Source organism: Melozone crissalis, unplaced genomic scaffold, assembly GCF_028551555.1.
Source record: "Melozone crissalis strain CALT ecotype California unplaced genomic scaffold, PUWL_Pcris_2 ptg000042l_1, whole genome shotgun sequence".
NCBI classification, from domain to species: Eukaryota; Metazoa; Chordata; class Aves; order Passeriformes; family Passerellidae; genus Melozone; species Melozone crissalis.
In genome coordinates this window covers 17,937,526-17,952,263 of record NW_026535820.1, presented here as the reverse complement: position 1 = coordinate 17,952,263, position 14,738 = coordinate 17,937,526, and the positions used below count along the sequence as shown (strand labels likewise).

At 39.5% G+C, this 14,738-nt stretch overlaps 1 protein-coding gene across 4 annotated transcripts in view; it reads left to right on the top strand.

Annotated features, from left to right (window-relative positions):
* Positions 1-14,738, top strand: part of GREB1L (GREB1 like retinoic acid receptor coactivator) — a 132,781-nt gene that overhangs the window by 88,845 nt on the left and 29,198 nt on the right. For all 4 annotated transcript variants that reach the window (XM_054284611.1, XM_054284612.1, XM_054284609.1 and 1 more), the window contains 7 exons: positions 531-668; positions 1,004-1,123; positions 2,860-2,997; positions 4,775-4,960; positions 11,181-11,507; positions 12,380-12,508; positions 13,099-13,233. In XM_054284611.1, the coding sequence (XP_054140586.1) occupies positions 531-668; positions 1,004-1,123; positions 2,860-2,997; positions 4,775-4,960; positions 11,181-11,507; positions 12,380-12,508; positions 13,099-13,233 (1,173 nt within the window). The remainder of the gene's footprint in view (positions 1-530; positions 669-1,003; positions 1,124-2,859; positions 2,998-4,774; positions 4,961-11,180; positions 11,508-12,379; positions 12,509-13,098; positions 13,234-14,738) is intronic.

The following is a 14,738-nucleotide window of genomic DNA, read 5'->3' as shown; positions in this document are numbered from 1 at the left end:
TTTGCCTCAGTAATGCTCAGGCCATGTACACTTTGCAGCAAACTGCCCTGTCTTCCCCTGCCCAGTGTCCTTTGCTAAGGCTTTAGATGAGAGCCCTGTAATGAATTACTGTGCATGGCATAGGGATGACTGGGGGAAAATTTCTGAGCCTCTTGTGGCTTAGAAATCTTTACAAACTGAATTAGTGATGTATATTTTTAAAACAAATCACTGTATAAGAAAATATATCACAAACTTTGCAATAAAATTGTGTGTGTGTAATTTTTTATTGTATTTTGGTGGGGCTTTCTTTGCATTTTTTCTTCCACCTATCCCTCCTCACCTTGAAATCTGGTCACCCCTTTTCAAGGCTTAGATTTTGCAATCTGAATGTTTCTCTGCCAAGTACATTTCATGCTTTCCCTGGAGTATGTTTTTTCTCAGTCACACGTCTTGCCCTGTTCTTTTGCATCAGTGTGTGGCTGTATTATTTTATTTGTTTGTTTTCAAGACTGTCTCAAGCCACACACTCTGTATTTTATTATACTCAGCTCCTCTTTCACTGCGTGCCACGGATGTTGCTAATGGAAACGCTAATGGAGGAAGAAATAATGCCTTGAGTACTACAGTCTCTCGGCCAATGCCTCACTCGACATCTCCAAGTCCTGGCTGTGCAGCTGGAGATCAAGGTAAAGAAAACCTCTCTGGTTTTTTATTCTAAGCTGCATTGGATGGTGAGCTTGAAATTTGTGATTTTGTTCTTCTTCCGATTGTAGCTGTTCCTACTGTTCAGTCTTTACAGATCCATTTGCTTTTTGGCATGACCATTAATGATAATGCTGGACATTTTAACACAGGTGACAATGTTTTTCACATCACAGACTGGTTTTATGTAAATCTAGGTATGAGCTTCTGGTGCTCTGCAATGTGATACCTGCTCAACACCGGTGGGAAATGGAGGGTGGGCTGGAATTTGGTCATTTGGGAGGACAGGGTTTGCAATTAGTTTTTGCTTTCCTTCCAGCATCCATGTCCAGTTCTGGACCACCAAAGAAACGCCACCGAGGATGGTCTCCTGGCTCCCCAGTCCCACCTCCTGCTTTAGCAGTACCTGTTCCTACGATCCGGCCTGCGACAAGAACAGGTAAAACTTGAATGACACCGAGATTTCATTTGTTAAAACGTGAACTCAGCCAGCCCAACAGCCCCGTGCTGCACCTCTCACGTGTCACACAGCAAACATAACTGATCTTGTTGAAGTATTTAAGCACACCATGGATTATTTAAGTACACCATGCCCCCAGAAAAGCACATAGGATTGCAAGGTCCCAGTTGTTGTAATCTAAGATGCGACACAGGGGAAGTAAAACTGCTGGGGGAGAGAGAGGAAAAGAAGAGGCAAATAATATTATTAAAAATATAATGCTAAAAGAAATCCATGGTTCCCCCAACTGTAACTCAGTTGTTCTAAAATTGTGCAGGTGTATGGATATATGAATATATTTCAAGGATTTTTCGTTAGCCTTCGCCTTGACTGTCGTGTTTCAGTGTGGTGTGGGATGATACAGAAGCTGTACACTCTGTTTCTGCATGGGAAAAACAGCTTTACATAATTTTGGCCTAACAAAGGACACTGGTAGTGATACACTAGGTGATCTTCAGTTAAAAGCAGAAAGTGAGAACAAATGTTAGTCATGCATGGAAAAGCTGTAGGAGTTTAATATCATGGCAGGAAATAGAATTAATTACAAGTACTCATTGATTTCCATGTAGGTACCTCTTTATTCATAACTGTTAATAAAACTGTTCCCTATTTGAGTACTTTTCAGTTGTGAGATTTAGCATATTTTCTAAAGGGAAATAAAGAGTTATTTATTCTTCTCTCTATAGAGTGAGAGAATAAGCATCCAAGGAGTGAAAAAAAGCCATTCATCAATATGCACAATGCTTTTTTAACTCTGCTCTTGAGAACTTGGTTTTAAGATATTTTGGAATTATTTTCAGAGATATTAATCATAGAAGAAGGGTTACATGGTAGTGCAGTCCTGCTTTTCTGAACACATCAAATTGTAGCTTTTGTCAGTTTCTATCTTCAGAAACCTGCTGAAGAGACATGATATAAGGCAATCTCCCCTGTTTGTTGAGTTTGTCTCCACTAATCTGCCAACTCTCTTGTGTACTTCATTTTCTATGAGTCTTTAGTAGTACTTTTTTCTGTTGGATAAACAGTTTCCCCATGTGAAACATTCAGGTATGCATTCATTCATCCTGACTTTGATGTTTTTCTCTTGGTGGCATGGTTTGAAAAAGTGGTTGCAAACCACCAAATGAAGCCTAAGAAACTTGTGAAGCAGGCCTTACTCTGAAACCTGATTACAGATTACAAAATTCTTGCACTTGGCTTCCTTTGTTTATGAAAGCTGCTACTGCTCTTTCATGAGTACAGCTTGATTTTTATCCTTGTAGCAACTATCAAAGGGCAACTTTGAGATTTTGGCTTGCTTTTATTTTTCTTATCTACATATATTCTGGGTCAGAAGTCAAAGCAGTTTCTTCCCTTGTATTGAGAGGCAATATTGGGGGGTGGCCTTTTGGCTTAGTACTTGGCTTTGTTTGAAGATGCATATTCAAACCTGTGTTTTGCTCTCTCATTCTCACCAACAATACAGTGGCCAGAAAAAGTTTTATTTTGGGGGTGGGGCTATGGGAGGATATAGGCTCTTCATTTAAATTACTTAAAACTATAGCAGGAAATGCAGAGACCTTTTGAATTTTATTACAGTTAGTGGTTTGCAGTAATTTTTTTCTTATTTGTTCATAAGGCCAAATCACAGTATGAGCCTTTTAGTAATGGAAGTCTCTCTTTTCTTTATTTTATAGAGCCTCTTTTGTCAGTTCCAGTTCCTCAATCCATGTTAACTGGAATTTTACAGCCTCAACCCATCCCAGCAGGGGAGACTGTAATAGTTCCTGAAAACCTGCTGAATAACTCAGGAGTCAGACCAGTGATTCTGATAGGTAAGTCTTACACTGGGGAATCAAATGCTGCATTTTGTACTAATACACACTCCCCAGGACAAACGGGTTTTTTTCTTTTTGTTGGTCCTGGCATTCAGTACAATACAAAGTTGGTTTGTCACAGAGAGTTTCCTTTAGTTGCTCAATATTTAAAACTGAAAGTCAGGCGATTTCTGGAGAACCTGATTTGCAAACAGGTCACCACTAGGTCAAATTTATGCAGAACCACTGGCCAAATCTAAGTTTTATACAAATAAGATTTTTGTAAAACCCAAAAAGAGAACAATTTCCAAGTAATGAAAATAGCTTTCTGGTATAAACAACTTATAAACCAAGCAAATATTTCCTGCAGCATTTATAGTTCAGATCTTGAAGCCCCAGAATTCTACATGAGAACCAGAAAATTGATTTGCACTGACTAAACAGAAGTAAATCATACTAACTTTTTGTCATTTATAGTCGATAGTTCTTGTAAGCAATTGAGATAACAGATCAGACTTCAGGCTTTTAAAATCCTTTAGCTGTATAAAGCACTTTGTTAACCCTTAGCAAGACTTTGTTTTAAGAGTATGACTTTTAATGTGAATATGCCTTTCAACCTGAGCTATTTGGGCATAATACATTAAAATAGATGGGTCAGCTAGTGCTGCCAAAATTTTGATGAGTGAATTTTTTTTTCACTCTATATTTTATTTAGGTCCAATATAGTATAGATGGTCATATAAAGTGGCTTCAGTGTCAATAGAACATGCTTGTCAAAACAGTCTGTGGAATCATTTCCATGAAGGAATGGAGAAGTTCTCCAAGTCCTGACTTGCACAGATAATTTTAATACACACAGCTCCTGGAGAATTACCAGGGCCATGTACACCAGTAAATCTGTCAAGGATAGGGTTATGCTTCTGGTTTGTTTTGCTCAGCGTTGTTTCTGGAAGCCGATTATAAAGCTCTAGCGTGGTGCTCTAATGGTTTTCAGAGAAACACTTCCTTATTAAAGATGAGGGTGCCTACAGCCATCAGCTTAAGTGCAAATTGAATGCAGCCCTTAGGCTCTTGGAGAGCTGCCATTAACTCCTCAGTTAGGCTAAACTGTTAGTGGCCCTGAGAAACAGCGTCCTATTAATAGTACAGAACCAGATGTACCCAAAAGGATGGATTTGGCAAAATCTCTGTGGAAATGGTTCTTTTGAAATGAAAAACATTCTGAAGGAAAAGAGGAGTTAGCCTGTGCTCATCTGCTTTACCTTACAGAATAGCATGTTTAGTTGTCGAGGTTTATTTTACCTGTTTATGAAAACAGAATGGGGAGGTGGCAAAAAAAGTGAAATCAATCCCAGCAATACCACAGTGGCTGAATCAATGCTAATGTGAACTTATGCTGCTTTTATAATGTTAAGATCAATGTACTTTTGCTTTCATTGATTTTTTTTCTTTGTACACTATATTATGGAGAATCTGTATTTAAAGGTCAGGGTAAGACCCAAACAGATAATATTCTCAGTTGTATTTGGTTAACAATAGTTATTACCCTGCTGGATATCATGCAGTTAATGTTAGTTCTTGCAAATGTATGTGATCGCTTCTTGTAAAACACAGCAGAGGATCACTGGCCTATAATTTATTTTTTATGCTATTATAATGCCAAGAACAATAATTGGTGAAATGTATTTTGCCAGACAGCTTTAAGAAAATGTTTGGAAATGTATTGTTGTGCAAGATTTCATGTAATGGGCAAATTTTATAAATTTCTGTGGGGGTTTTGTTTGTTTTATCATAGGCTATGGCACTTTACCTTATTTCTATGGAAATGTTGGTGATATTGTTGTAAGTCCCTTGCTGGTGAACTGCTACAAGATTCCACAGCTGGAAAACAAGGATTTGGATCTCTTGGGCTTGTCCAGCAGTCAGCTGCTAAGTGTGGAGAATATGATACTTTTAACTATTCAGTATCTTGTCCAGCTAGGTAAGCAATTTGTCGTAAGTACTTGGTTTTATTTGAGACTGTCCTTTTTTCTTCATACCTTCTTTATGTCCCTTTTAGGGCCAGTTTTCTGGCTGCTTTTGTGGCTGGGAGAGGCAAGTGGCTCCATCTAGTGTGTGTGACTTTGCCACTTGGCTCCTGAAACGGAAGAAGTGAAGTGAATTTAAAGGCTGATACTGCTTCTACTCTCCATATGGGGATTGACCAGGTCACCTTTGTGAAATGGATTTGCAATGCAGATAACTCATTTTCTTAGGGTATCAAACCATCAGTTATCACAGCCCTTTCTAAGGACACTTGGTCTGTTTTATTCAGTTTTGTGACAAATGCTGGCAGATGTGTGATGGTTGTCATTGTTTTGGTGACAGCACTGTTTACATGAAAACCACATTTGTTATTCAGACTAAGGCAAATGATTCAGTGAATATCTCATTCTTGTAAATGTTTTTGAAATTGACTTTTTGCAAGTTTGAGAGCAAACCAGCAAGCCACATTTTTTTCCTCTTATTGCAGGTCCAGTCATTTTCCCTACCTTAGAATAAAAAGAGCAGTGGTAGCAGCAAGGTTTTAGAAGTTAAAAATGCAGGATAGTGTTGGGAAACTTCTACAGTAGTCTCACCCTAACTTTTGTAATTGAAAAGATGCCACTTATCATAGGGGAGTGTGAAGTTACTTTTGTGAATAGCACAGTGCATCTGTAATACATAATGGTATGAAATACGCAGGTGTTCCAAAAGCAGCACAACTGCTGATAGCCTTACAGTTTGGGGACCAAATGTGCTCCAAACCCCAAACATGCAAGTTTCACCCATGAGTGCTTGCACTTCTCTGCAGTTTGTGGAGGAGACAGGAAGGAAACCATTTTCCATGTTGTAATAATACTCTCTTAAGTGACTTGTTAGCTTTGTTTATCATTCTCTGCCTCACTAGTTCATTGGATGCCATGTTAGAACTGACAAGGGGTTTCTTAATTTTTTGCAGGATGTTTTTCTGTTACCTTCTTTCTGTGGGCCTAAATTTCTTATTTGAGATTTTCATGTTTATTGGGAAGTTGTAGAGTGTGTGTGGTAAAACCAGCTGCTTCACACAATTCTGGATTGATAGAGTCAGCTTGCAAATTTTTAGCCAACTGATAACAGCCTTTCCAGTTAAAAATAAACTATTTGTTGAAACCTGTGAGTCAGTGAATCATGCTCCATGAGCAAGTCTAACTTCAGATGGATGCATCAAGTCTATACTTGCAGCAAAATAGAGGAGGCTTCATGCAAAGCTTCTGTAGCAGAATTGTGTTCATTGAGCGTTGTGACTTCAGCATAAAGCAGTTCTCTTATTAGCAGATGTTTGGTTTGCCTTTTGTTCTTAGCTGGGCAAAGCTGAATAGTTTGCTATTTGACCTTTTGTGGAGACGTGTGCCAGTGCTGTAAGATGAAAGAGCCTAATGAGGAGGAAAGTAAAAACATTCTGTAGAGGAGGGGATCAAAACATGGTGCTGGTTTGAATATTGCTTTTAACTTGAAGCTGTTGGAATTGTGACGGCTGCACCGAAATGTAGCCTTTGTCCCATGTTGTTAAATCAGAGCAGATTAGAAATGAGTGGGGGGTGGCCAGATTCAAAAGTTTTTGACAAGAAGAGACCAATACAGATATAAATTAACAATTTATTAATGTAAGCCTCTTTTTTTATTGAGAAAGTAGGACTAACATGTTTTTCTTTTCTCCAGAGTATATTGCGAAAGAGTAAGATAAAGGCAAAGATAAAAAAGCAGGCAAAAGCATGAAAGAGAGGCTTGCCTAATTTTTTCAGATCTCACTACTTGTATAAAATGTATTTGCAGATGACTGTGATCACAGATGATAAGACCATTAGCTATGGAAGTGCTCCTTTTTTGGAAAAAAAAAGAGATATAGCTGAGAATTCCTGTCAGTGTTCTTGTGAAATTATGGCAGCCTTAATTGTAGGATGATGCTGTTGTGTTTTCAGAAATCAGCAGAGCAGCTCGTGAAGATATTACAAATCAAAGTAAAAAAAAACCAAATCCATTTCTGATGCTTTAAACCTTTTTTAACCCTGTGATTGTGAGCTGTAGCGTGGCTATAAATAAATTCCACTGACTGTGATGAAGGAATAAGTAAAAAAAGATAAAGAAGTGTGTTTGATTTTAGTGGTTTTTTTTTTTTTAGTCTACCTCCAGGACTTATTCAGATTTCACATTTGTTATCTTTGGCAGCCTTCATGGTGAAATGTTCTCAAGCTTTGTTTTTATACATCAGAATGCCCATATTTGCAGTATGGGCTACATTCCACCATCTGCAATCATCAGCTTTTTACTATTGTACTGCCATTTCTACAAACACCATCTCAGCCCATGCAGTGCTAAGGTGGTCTGTGTTCTGGTTGAAAAAGATTTCTGAAGCCTTTGTTATACCTCCTGTTTAGGATTCTGAAATCATTCTCCTTTCTTTCTTGTTGTGGTGCATTTGAGTCATTTTGGCTCTAGATTTTGTGTGCTGTGACACCCAGAGGTGTTTTGTAGTTTTAATGTCCAAATGCACATCCAGAGTCAAGGCTCTTGCAGAGCTTTGCTTTCAGTGGAAAGGATAGTCAGAAACTAAAAGCAAGAGCTTATTCCAGCAATTCTCCTGTCTTAGGTGGTTGGAGAAGGGGACATACCCTGTGGTATGTACCCTGAACTTCATCTACCCAGAAATGAGTGTCATCCAGAAATGGATGGAATATGATTATATTGAGTTAAGCTGTATAGAATAATAGAATAGAATCATAGCAGCATTGAATCATTTAGTTTGAAAAAACCTTTAAGATCAGTGAGACCGATCATTAACTCAGCACTGCCAGGTTCATCACTAAACCATGTCCCCAGCTGCCACATCCATGTGTCTTTTGAATGCCTTCAGGGATGCTGAATACACCACTTCCCTGGGCAGCCTATGCCAATGCCTAACCAACCTTTCAGTGAAGAAATTTATCCCAATGTCCAATCTAAACTTCCCCTGGCACAACTGGAGCGGTTTCCGTCTGTCCTGTCACTTATTGTCCAAGAGAAGGGACCAATCCCCACCTGGCTGCAGCCTCCTGTCAGGTAATGGTAGAGAGCAGTGAGGTCCTCCTGGCCCCATTTGTCTCCAGGCTAAACAACCCCAGCTCCCTTTTCCCATAAAACTTGTGTTCCCCAGCTCTGCTGGCCTTCTCTGGACACGCTCCAGCACCTCAACGTCCCTCCTGCAGTGAGGGACCCTGAACTGCACACAGGACTCGAGGTGTGGCTTCACCAGTGCTGAGTACAGGGGGAAGATCCTGCCCTGGTCCTGCTGGCCACATTTTTTCTGGTGGAAGCCAGGCATTGGCTTTCTTAGCCACCTGGGCATATATATGCTGGCTCATGTTCAGCCAGCCATCAACCAGCAGCCCCAGGTGCTTTTCCAGCAGGCAGCATTCCAGCCATTCTTCCCAAGCCTGTTGCTCTGCTGGAGGTTGTTGTGACCTAAGGGCAGGACATGTCACTTTGTTCAGTTGAACTCTTGGGTCTCTCGCTGGTCAGAGTGACCCAGAGAAAAGTTAGAAAGTCTCTTTTCCCAGCCCAGTGCTTGAAGAAGGAGTCAGGGCTCTTCAGTTCTCAGTCTCAAGGTCGTTTATTGCTCCTTATCTATAAAATTCTTTCTCCTGTCCAGCTGAGGTCCGTTCAGCAAGAACGTCCAGGCACTCTGCCCGCCCCCCAGGGTGGTGTTATGTCTTTATACTAAAAACTGCAAATACAATGTTTACAATTATTTTCCAATACCTATCACCTATGTTAGACAGTGAGCTTCTACTCTAAACCAGTCTAAAAGTGCCAACATCACAGCAGGCCAAGAAGAAGAAGGAGAAAGGCTGGACACTCCCAGGTCCCTCCATCTTGCCCGCTGAACCCCCATTCTAGAAACCCCAAAATCTACTTTTTCACCCTGTGATAACTTCACTATTATTCTACCTAAACTGTTGTGGCCTGTAGATCTTCATATAAGGTTGGTAACTTGCTCCATGGGTCATAATCAAAACCACAGGCATCTTGGGCTCTGTGCCAGGGTCTCTGAGCCCCCTGGCAGGGGTCTTGGCTGCTCAGGACAGCCAGAGGGACAGCCAGGCTCCGACATTGAGCCTCAAACCATTGTCCTCAGCCCATTGATCCAGCCTGTCCAGATCCCTCTGCAGAGCCTTCCTGCCCTCTGTCACCTGCAAGCTGCCTGAGGCTTCTCTCATACAGAATTACTGAGTACTGGGAGTTGAAAGGGACCCATAAGGATCATCAAGTCCAGCTCTTAAGTGAATGCCCCATGTGGAGTTTGAACCTACTACCTTAGCATTATTAGCACTGTGTTCTGACCAACTGAGCCAATCTCACTCAACCCTCTTGTTCATATCATCAATATAGATATTAAACAGACTGGCCCAAACACTGAGCCCTGGGGAACACCACTTGTGACCAGACACCAACTTAATGTAACTCAGATATTAATATTTTATTATATTGTTTATTTTGCAGTTTTGTTTTTGAAATCAAGATGATAATTTGCATGCTCATTTCTGTAGAGAAGCTTCTATATATTCCCTTTTAGCATCGATATTTTTTAAGGAAACTATTCACAATCAAAATCAATATCTATCATTTTGTTTTACATCTCATCTGATATTAGTTCCATTATTTTTTCTGCACTGCTGTACTTTCTTATAAGTAATCTGAGTGAATTTCTGTGTATTCTTATACTGAGAATCTGCTTTTTCATTTGTACCATTATTTTAATCTTCTTGGATTCATGATGATGACCCGTGTGTTTAGAGCCTATCTCTCAAGTAGCCTCCCTCAATCAGCAAAAGCTTCCTTTAATTTCTGTTAGTGGCTAACATCATTTTTATTTGTTCCTTTATTTCTGCAGAGGAACATTCTTCTCTACTGATATATGTCTAGTTTTGTTTTTTTTTTAATTTTGAGGTCTTCAAGGACCTAGAATGTGTGATGCTTTCTTAGAAGGAAAAAGAAAATCCATTTCCAAAAGAGAGCTCAAAAAGAGAGCATTATGCCCATGCTGTGTTAAATTGGACTCTTCAGAATTTTTCAGTTTCCATCAAAAATGAAAACAGCCTTGCACTTACAAGTTTATAGTTGTCTTACTATCCTGTGGTAATTGGATGGTGGCACTTTCCATATGTTACTTCTCAAAAGGGCAAAAATGACAACAGGTGGCAGTTTTTACAGATTCTGTGCTGTGGGTTATTTACCCACACCCTGTTTCTCACACAACCTTTCTGTTTCTTGGCCTGAAAGAAAACATAAAACCAAACCCACTATTTCACATCTCTCTGATATTTAAGCCCCCCCTGTTTAGTCAGAGAAAAGCAAGATGCTGAAGTGTGAAGCTGCCTCCTTTGGCACTGATATGAGATCTTGGCAATATAAGCCATGATTACTTTTTACTCTGTGTTCATGAATGTTTTTAACTGTTCCTGAATATCTTTGACAATGAGACAAACTGAACAGAATGTTAATTGAAGTTCAGTTGGAGGACTGATGCCAAGATTGGATGGCTCTTATTTCTGTTTTCCAGTTCAAGTTGACAGTACAGTTGACAGAGTCTGGGGAATGTAGATTTAAATTTGCATATTCTTCTTTAGGTTAGGTGCTTGCAGATTTGCTCAATTAATTCAATTAAGCTAAGGAAGAGGTTGAACATGTTTATTTGCATCCATGCTTAGTTGATTAGTATGCAAGATGAGAAAAAGCAAAACAAAGAGCACTTAACAGGCTTTGTCAGGCTGCATGGCTGTGATTAGGGTACAAGGATAAGCATTTTGGTTTTCTGCTGCAAAAACATATGGCTGCGTGCTTAATCCTTCTCTTCCAGGCAAAAGGCACATATTTTCCCACTCCCTGGTTTGTCCCACCAGTTGCTGAAGCTAGGAGTGAGATGGAATACCTCATTGTTTGGAGGAGGAAAAAAAAAAAGGCGGTGGTAGAAGAGCAAGGCTTCTAAAATAAAAAAAAATAAGCCATGTGGGTAGATATCCACTGAGCAGCAAGTGGGTATTTTTTTAATATTAAAAAAATATGGTGAAGGAGCTTGTCAGATCAAGACAGTCATGTAATTATTCCTGGTTCAATAACATTTTTATATGAGACACTGTTCTTCTATTTGTTTGTTTTCATTGTAGGTCCTGACCAAATACCCCTGAGGGAAGAATTTGAGCAGATCATGCTGAAAGCTATGCAGGAGTTCACTGTGAGGGAGAGATCCTTGCAGATGAGTGCACAGTGTATCTCCGTGTCACCAGGTCAACTCCCTTGGCTTGCCAGGTTAATCGCCAGCGTGTCCCGGGATCTCGTGCACGTGGTTGTCACCCAGAACTCCCTGGCAGAGGGCATCTCGGAGACCTTGAGGTCTCTCAATGAAATGAAACATCAGCAAAAGCTACCAGATTATGTAGTTGCCATTTGTGCATCTAAGATTAGAGGAAATGAATTCTGTGTAGTGGTTCTAGGTGAGTATATTTGCAGACTGCTTCAAATGGCAATGCCAAATTCATTTTCTTGAGTTACTGATCTGGTTTTTAAATCCTTTTTGTTATTTTTATTCTCCTTTGTATTGTTGCACTGCAGTGTCACAGTTTACCGTATCTTCACCAAGACTTGAACTACTGAAGTCCGTGTGGATATAGAAAGATATCTTTATGCCAGTCATTACTACTTCTTGAGAGGCCTGAGAATTTATTGTTTGTGTGATTGCCTTAGAAAATATCTTGAAGTGACCCAGTGACAAAATAGTTGCTTTGTCTTTATTTCGTGTAACAACTGCGATATTTTACATGGCAGGGTCTTCTGCAGACTGCTCCAAACAGAATGTGCTTTTCATCCTTTTTGTCCTTATTTTTGTCCTTTTTATTCTGCACTGATGACTGGCTGTGCTGTCTGTGTGTGAATGAGTGTGTCTGGATGGAAATGAACTTTGACTAGTCATCTTTCCTTTGCAGGCAGATAAATCAGTAATGCCATTTTTTACTTTTTTTACCTTTTTTTCTCCCACACTAGGGATAATTACTTTTTTCCTATTTATCCAGAATCCTCCATTTATTTTAAGGTGCAAATACTTATTTTGAGTATCACTTTGTCATACAAGTATTCAAAATGATGTGCGATTGCAAAGAACCTGCTAAAATTATATCAACTATTATATCAACTAATTTTCCAGTCACTAATGAAGTAGACTTGAGACTGCTCTCCCAGTCTACTGGGTAAAGGCAGTGGAGATCAATGATTGAAGATGAGAGTGCCCCATACTTCTAGGATGAGGAGGTTGTGTTGACAATAAATTGTGTTAAGGTTTGCTCTCATTCTTTCTCTCTCTCTTCTCCAGGTCAGTATCAATCTCGGGCGCTTGCAGAGAGCATGCTTACCACCAGTGAATTTTTAAAAGAGATCAGTTATGAGCTCATCACAGGGAAAGTTAGTTTCCTGGCATCACATTTCAAAAATACATCTTTAGGTGAGTGATTCTAAGAAGCAGAAGTTCTAGCCAAGACTTTAGGGTTGGTGTGTCTCCTGTTTGGCAGTTAAAATGCACATGGATACAGCTCTGCTCTCTCCATTGAGAGGCATTCTGTTCTTCTCTCCTCCTTGTTTGTAAAAGAGTGCTTGTCTCCTTCACCTATGTGATGGCAGTTCATAACCCTCTGGCAAAACATTTTTAACCCTGTTAGCTGTTGAATATAATAGCAGGGCATGTAATACTTATGTAAACCATAAGTACACAAGTGTTTTCTAGTTTGTGCTTTTAGCAAGGTTTTAGAGGTTGTTTTATGGTGTGTATTTGTTTGTAATCATCAGATGTCACCAGCAGCTGTAAAGCCACAGACCTGAAATTATACAACTGTGGCTTCTTTTTAAAAAAAAATAAAAATTAATCCAGCTGGTAAATCAGTAGATAGAAAAGTATTCTCCCTCCTTCTTTTCTCTGTATGCCCAGTCCCTTGCCTGAGTGCAGATTTGACACCAGCTGTGGGAGAACATGGGTGTGTGTAATGTTCAATGGTGTTTCTCTGAAATGGTTTCCTGGCGCTGCTCATTCTGATCTAGGTGATGATTTGGACAAGCTGCTGGAGAAGATGCTACAGCAGCGAGGGGAAAGTGTCATTATTCCTTTTAATGGAGATGTTAGCGAGTGTGTGTCATCTCAGGAGGCAATTGCCATGGTTTCTACGCAAGAACCAGGTAATTTTTTTTACGTGCAAGATATGAAATAAGTGAGTAGCTCACTAAACGTCAGAATGCATACACCTCAGGAGAATCTGAGGGCACATTTGCAGTCAGTGTGCCAACCTTAAAATACTAATACTGCCAGCTAAATGTAGCAATACAGCAGTTGCTCAGACTGAAAATCTCTGTAACAACCTCCAGCAAATTTTTTCCCCTGATGTTTTTATATTCTATTAGTTAAAACATGTTATCTTCTGTTAGGCGTCAGGCAGAGTAGAGAAGATGTTTCTTTGTAGCACTGGCAGAGTGGATTCATCTCATCTTTTTGCTCAGAGAAAAGGAATGTAGCCTTGAGTTTAAGGCAGAGGGGAATTGTGTTCTCCTTCTGATCTCCTCAGCTGTCCTCCTGCCTGGTAATATGCGTTAGGCCATTGTGCTCTGAGGCTTAAACTTCTATGTGTTTTAATAGTTTGGGCTGAAAGGGCTAGGGAAGTGTGATCTGTAATTTGTTGATCTCAGATGCATCTTATTCAGCATAATGTGATAAGATTCTTAAGTGCAAAAGGTAAGCTAGGATTTCCTGTCTAAAATTGCTAATTTTCAGAATTGTTTAGCTATTCAGAGTTCTAAACATACTTTTCATATCATGATACTGGGAAAAGATACACTGAGCTGTTGTGAACACTGAGATTCTTTCAGGTCCAGTATCAAAGCAAATTCAACCTCCAGTAAAGCTTTTTTTCTGTGAAAGAAAGGTATGCTATTGGCTCATATTAGTTAACTTAAATTCATCTATTTGGTATTAAATCTGAATGAAAATGGTTTATTGTCTCCACATGGATCAGGAGATCCAGCTAGAAGGGCTGCCAGGCACTTTGTTCTGGCACCCTCAGAAGTACAAGTCTCAAGCTTCCTCAGAGGATTAATTTGAAGGGACAATGATCTTTAGATTCTGGGGTTTTTTTTCTTCTTACTGTGTACTTTTTTTTAAACCTTCATATTTTCTCAAAGAATTGTTCTGAGTTAGCTTTGTCTTTAACATGTGGCTGTACAGTGGTTGAAGCTATTCAGAAACTGCCTGAATAAAAAAAAATAATAAAGTAGTAAGTCTCCTAGGCAGTGAGAGGGACATTTCTTCCATAGCAGACCTGCTGAAATGGACACTAAGGCATATTTGAAGAGGAGATAATCACATGTGCATATGCACACATGAAAACATGTCCTTGTGTAAAACCAACACAGTAGTAAAAGTGGCACTGTAATACCATTTTAAGATTTAATCTGGTAATCTGCAAGTTGAAAAGTGGTTAATGAAGCATGGATTGTTGGACACAGAATTGACCTAATGGAAATACTGAAATGGAACATGCTTTTTATTTTGAGGAAACATGAGTGCTCTGATCAGTCTCTCAGTTCTCTGCATCTAGTGTAATATTGACGTTCATTAAGTCCAAATAAATCTGAGTTTCAGGAGAACATTAGAGCTTTGTACCTCTATCTGCTTTTTATTAAATGTACAC